Source organism: Onychostoma macrolepis, chromosome 19, assembly GCF_012432095.1.
Source record: "Onychostoma macrolepis isolate SWU-2019 chromosome 19, ASM1243209v1, whole genome shotgun sequence".
Taxonomy (NCBI): domain Eukaryota; kingdom Metazoa; phylum Chordata; class Actinopteri; order Cypriniformes; family Cyprinidae; genus Onychostoma; species Onychostoma macrolepis.
Genome location: NC_081173.1, coordinates 1496050 through 1502049, shown reverse-complemented (window position 1 = coordinate 1502049; position 6000 = coordinate 1496050). Strand labels below are relative to the sequence as shown.

The following is a 6000-nucleotide window of genomic DNA, read 5'->3' as shown; positions in this document are numbered from 1 at the left end:
CAAGGCTGAATTAATTTGATCAAAAAAAAAAAAAAAAAAAAAAAAAGTTTTCAATTGTAATATATTATAAAATGTAATGTTATTCCTGTGATGCAAAACAGAATTACTCCAATTTTCAGTGTTACATGGTCTTTTAGAAATCATTACAATTTATTTGACTCAAGAAACATTTCTGATTATCAGTTTTGAAAACAATTTTGCTGCTTCATATTTTGTGGGGAAATGGTGATACACTATTTTGCAGGATTTTATAAAGTTTAATTAACAGCATTTATCAAATATTTATATTTAATAAATGCATTAACAACTTTAATATAATTTTAAATGTCTTCACTCACTTATCACTTGCATGCATGATGAATTAAATAAATTTAAATTATACAATTGTTTGAGTGGTTTGATAGGTTTTTCTGCTTCATTTTTTGTAGAAAGTTTTTAACGTTCAGGGCTCGCAAAATCGCTAGCCCGACGTCCCAAGGCTATTGTGTTTTCCAGTCAGGCTACCAAAATGTATCACTGCCCTGCCTGACGGGCTCCTTAAATACAGATCTCCCGTGGGTCCTTAAACTCTGAAAGTGAGTTGTATCAAAATTAAGGCCATAAAAAGTTAAATGTTAAATGGTGTAAGAAATGTTTTAATTATAATTTCAAGAGGTCTTACAGTTGGGGACGGAAAGACAAGAGTCGCGATACGGCAGGATTAAACTTCAAAAGGCAATGATGTCATTGAATAAATATGAGCGCTGCACGTTTCAAGTCAAAACGCGGCGCGGTTGTCTTTATGTGAATGTATCTGAAGGGAACCGACTGTCCTCAGAAACGTGTCGTTGGCATTTTAATTTCATTTTACCTATAATTCCTGATAAAGCAGCGTTTATGAGCTCTGAGCTGCTTTGTGTACAGCGTTTCCGGGGAAACCGCAATATTTCAGCGCTCCTAAAGCGCCACCTCGTGGCAGAGAATGAATTTGCATTTCCAATAAGCCTTTCTTATGGTCAGATCAATGCAGATATCAACTCATGTTTTTACGCAACAAACACAGAGTTGTAAATGAGAAAGAAGTTGATGTGCCTTCTAAAAATCTAAACAATTAAGACAGTAATATGTATACGTTTTAAATTAACAATTTATATGTTTGATTGATCCCTTTTCATAAAAACGGCCTATAGCCTGAAACGCTGTTGTATAAGATTTTTGTTTTTGTGGAAACCTGTATCTGAACTGTAAATCATGTAATTTTATGGCTCAAAACTGTATGTTACCATAGACATTGTCCAACCCCGCTCATTCTGTGTTCATTTTACTTGTGCAGCTCTTAAAATGGGTCATAAATTAAATATATTTTAAAAAAATTCTGCAGATACCCTGTAAATAGTGAAATAAAATTCCTTCCTTCATATTTGTGTATTGAAAATATTTTTGATTGACATTTAAACTCCTATCTGATTTTCTAAAATAAATAAATAAAATATAAATAAATAAAATACATAAATAAATACATAAATAAAGAAAAAAAAAAAGAAGAGGGTAATTTTTTAATTCGGCCTAGTTAATTAATTTTCGGGCTAACAAAATCTGAAGAGTACCTGCCCGAAGGGCTACCAGGGATTTTGAAATTTTGCGAGCCCTGACGTTGATAATGAGAAATATAACTTGAGCAGCAAATCAGCATATTAGAATTATATCTGGAGGATGACACTGAAACTTCAGATTTATAAACATTTCTAAATGATGAATGTTGCGTTCCCAAATGCAAATTTAAAGTGGCTCAAACCAAGCACTAACAGTGAATTGATGCCACTAGCTCGTGCTCTCAGGACCATTCAGACCATGATGTTTTACGAAAATCTCCCCCTCCCCTGTATTTATACAAAAAAACATCCCTGTTTCTTCTTCGTCAGTTAGGAACCTAGTGTGCCATTTTATATCAATCCTTCCATTGAAAACCATGTTTCAAGCATTTGTAAAACTGCATTTTTCCATCGTAAAAATATAGGCCTATCTAAATTACGATGCACTCAATGCCAAATGCAGAAATGTAAATTTATTAATTCACGACCTCAAGGTTAGATTTACTGTAATGCTTTATTGGGTGGTTGCTCTGCACGTTTAAACTCCAGCTGGTCCAAAATGCAGCAGCTAGAGTTCTTACTAGAATCAGGAAGTATGACCATATTAGCCCGGTTCTGAACACATTTTAAAATCTTGCTAGTCACGTATAAAGCCCTGAATGGTTTAGCACTTCAATAATTGAGCAAGCTCATAAATCGCATTATTGTCCTTCACATTCTCTGCGATCTCAGATCGCTGGCCATTTAATAATACCTAGAATATCAAATTCAACTGTGGGCAGCAGATCCTTTATCTATTTAGCGCCCAAACACTGGAACAATCTACCTAGCATTGTTCGGGAGGCAGACACAGTGTCACTTTAAATCTAGATTAAAGACCCATCTCTTTAACCTGGCATACACAACACACTATTACATTTCTATAATTCAAATCCGTTAAAGAACTGTAAGGCTGCATTAATTAATTAGGTCTACCGGAACCTGGAACACTTCCCATAACACCCAATGTACTCGCTACATTGTAAGAACAATGGCATCTACACTAATATTAGTCCATTTCATTTTTATTCCGAGGTCACCGTTGCCACCAGATCCAGTCTGTATTCAGCCCAGATGGTCACTGCAGTTACCCGGACTCTGTCCGTATAAAGTCCAGATGGTGGATCAGCACCTAGAGATAATTTCTACAGCCTTGAATGTCAGTGGAGACCATGTCAACTAGATGAGCCCCAGAGACCGATCCCCTGCAAAGACCTCATCACCTCGACAACCATCGGCACAAGACCATGGGGACCAGATGAGTCCTCTGCACAATCTAACCTGTGTTGCAGCCTGAAATTAAACCATGCCATGCTGGTTTTGCATGGACAGAGGAGAGATGGCCCCCCGACTGAGCCTGGTTTCTCCCAAGGTTTTTTTCTCCATTGACACCGATGGAGTTTTGGATCCTTGCCGCTGTCGCCTCTGGCTTGCTTAGTTGGGGACACTTCATTTCCAGAGATATCGTCAACTTGATTGCACAGAAACTATTTAAACTGAACTGGACGATGATGTCACGGAATTCAATAATGAGATGCCTTTAACTGAAAATTGAGTGTTTAATCTTGTCATTTTACATTGACACATTTTCCTATTTTGATATTGGAAAGTTGCTTTGACAATCTGTATTGTTAAAAGCGCGATATAAATAAAGGTAAGGTGACTTGACTCAGTTCTTGGACCACTTCTCTTCTCGGTCTGCATCACTAGGCTCTGTCATTCAGAAACATGGCTTTTCATATCACTGCTATGCTGATGACACTCAACTCTACCTCTCATTCCATCCTGATGATAGCTGCTCGCATCTCAGCATGTCTAACAGACATTTCTTGCTGGATGAAGGACCATCACCTTCAACTCGAGCCTAACTGGAAGGTGAAATTGTGATGAAATGATGGGTTTGCTGAAACTACAAGCAGTTCTGTCTCAGGTAGGTCATCAACCATAACTCCTTCAAAAACAGCCAGAAACCTTGGAGTTGTGATAAGCTGAATTTCTCAGTCCACATTGCCAAAACTGTCCTGCAGATTTGCTTTATACAATATTAGAAAGATCAGGCCCTTTCTTTCAGAACATTCAACACAACTCCTTGTTCAGGCTCTTGTTCTGTCCAGACTGGACTATTGCAATGCTCTCTTGGCAGGTCTTCCAGCCAATTCCATCAAACCTCTAGATTTAATCCAAAATGCTGCTGCAAGATTAATCTTTAATGAGCCGAAAAGAATGCACGTCACTCCTCTATTCATCAGTTTGCACTGGCTACCAATAGCTGCTCGCATTAAAATTCAAGGCATTAATGTTTGCCTACAGAACCACCACTGGCTCTGCACCCCTTTACCTAAATTCATTACTTCAGACTAATGTGCCCTCTAGAAGCTTGCGTTCTGCAAGTGAATGACGCATTATTGTGCCATCCCAAAGAGGCACAAAATCACTTTTCACAGACTTTTTCATTAAATGTTCCTTAGCCATCTTCAAGAAACGGCTAAAAACCCATCTCTTCCATCTTGATTTGACCCTCTAACTCAAGCACTCTTTATTCAAATTCTATTTTATCTATCTCTGTCTTATTTAAAAAAAAAAAAAAAAAAAAAACACGACCCTCTATCAGTTGCATATTTATTTTCTAACTGCTAGCTTTTCTTGAAAAAACTAACACTAGCTTTTTTTTTTTCTATTTTATCTACTTGTTTCTTAGAATATAGAAAAAAGAAACCTAGAGTTGTTTTTTTTTAAAAATCTACTCGTTTTCTTAAAAAAAAACAAAAAAAAACCTTGCTACGTGTACCGCGTTAGGCTAACCAAGACTTGTCATAACGCTTGCATGTTTTTGCTCTTTTGTTGATTTTGATTGCTTCTATTGTCCTCATTTGTAAGTCGCTTTGGATAAAAGCGTCTGCAAAATGACAATGTAAATGTAAAGCTCTTATCCAAGATTATTAATACAATTGTGAACAGCGTTTCCCATACATTGATTTATTTGTGGCGCCCACCACAATATCAAAACTGACAGCCACAAATAGATTTTCTAAAAGCTTTGACTTCGTTGAAAAAACATTTCAAAATCGAAACCCGGTGCGGGTATTTTTATATCACTGTATTTTTGAAGGAATCCGACTGTCTAAAGTCTCAAAACCTAATTATGATCTCATAATTAGCAAAGTTTGATTTCAACCATTAATTTCACCATGATTTCAGCCTTTGACAGTCTTAGTCAGTAATAAAGATATCAATATTACATTTTCACAGAATGTTCTTCACCATATGAAGGATGATTTATATATATATATATATATATATATATAAATAAAATACAGTAAATCACCAAAAAATGACTTTGTGACCGTGTCTGTGAAAACCCAGCTAGAGAGCAAGTCTGTGGGAAACACCAATAACTATTGAATAGACTAGACTACTGTTGACCAAGTTTTGGTGAGAATCACACAAATCCCCTTGGACGAATATCTAAGTATCTAGTTTTCAAAAAATATACAAAATCCAAAATGGCAGACTTATTTTTGGGCTGAGATAATGAGGAAATTAAGTAAAACATTAGGCAGAAAATGTATCTTTTTTAAGATGCACGCTCTGATTGGGAGATTTAAACTCTAACATCTGGGAACCACAACCATGAAAGCTTGTGGAGGCTTGTTACCATTCACATAGAACCAAATTGATGGGAATATGCATACGCAAATCATATTTAAACGTGGTTACCCACAAACTATACTATATATACTAAGCTCCATAGTATGTGTGGTTATTTCAGCAAGGCGATGGGGTAGGGAATAGAGTATATATACACACACACACATGTGCCAAAGGGCTTTTATAAATCTGAAATAATAAAACAGCCTTTTGTTGGTACACACAGTTAAGATCAAATTTATGCAAAGTTTTATGCACAATGCTCCAGGCTCTTACCATTCTTTCGAAAGGGTCATCTGTGCGGTTGGCAATATCCAAGAGTTCAGAATATTCCAGCTCTTCACTGACACGCTGTAATAAACTAAGCGGTTCATTGAGAGCCACTGGCATGGAGACCCGTGACAAATCCTTCCCGATGTTATTGTACAGGATGTTGAGGATACCGATATGGCTGTTATCAGTGCTGTGTGCAGGAAGCACTGTGCGTCGCCCACTGACCTGAGCATTAGAAGCTAAATCATTTGTGCTGGATACACCGGCTCTGTACTTCATATTTGCAGTTTCTGAAAGAAGAAAAAATAAATACCATACCAATTAATGAGTGAATGTGCACAAAACTGAAGAAAACCTACAAAGTGACACTTGAAGGTAGGGTAGAAACTAGGGCTAGACGATTTTTGAAAATAATTTGTTTAACAAAGACAAGCAATAAATCATTGTATAGTATGACCAACACAATATT

The 6000-nt window shown here is 36.6% G+C and overlaps 1 protein-coding gene across 3 annotated transcripts in view; it reads right to left on the bottom strand.

The window, feature by feature from the left end:
- LOC131525586 (oxysterol-binding protein-related protein 6-like) overlaps nucleotides 1–6000 on the bottom strand; it is a 100026-nt gene that overhangs the window by 65752 nt on the left and 28274 nt on the right. For all 3 annotated transcript variants that reach the window (XM_058753405.1, XM_058753407.1, XM_058753408.1), the window contains one exon: nucleotides 5535–5821. In XM_058753405.1, the coding sequence (XP_058609388.1) occupies nucleotides 5535–5821 (287 nt within the window). The remainder of the gene's footprint in view (nucleotides 1–5534; nucleotides 5822–6000) is intronic.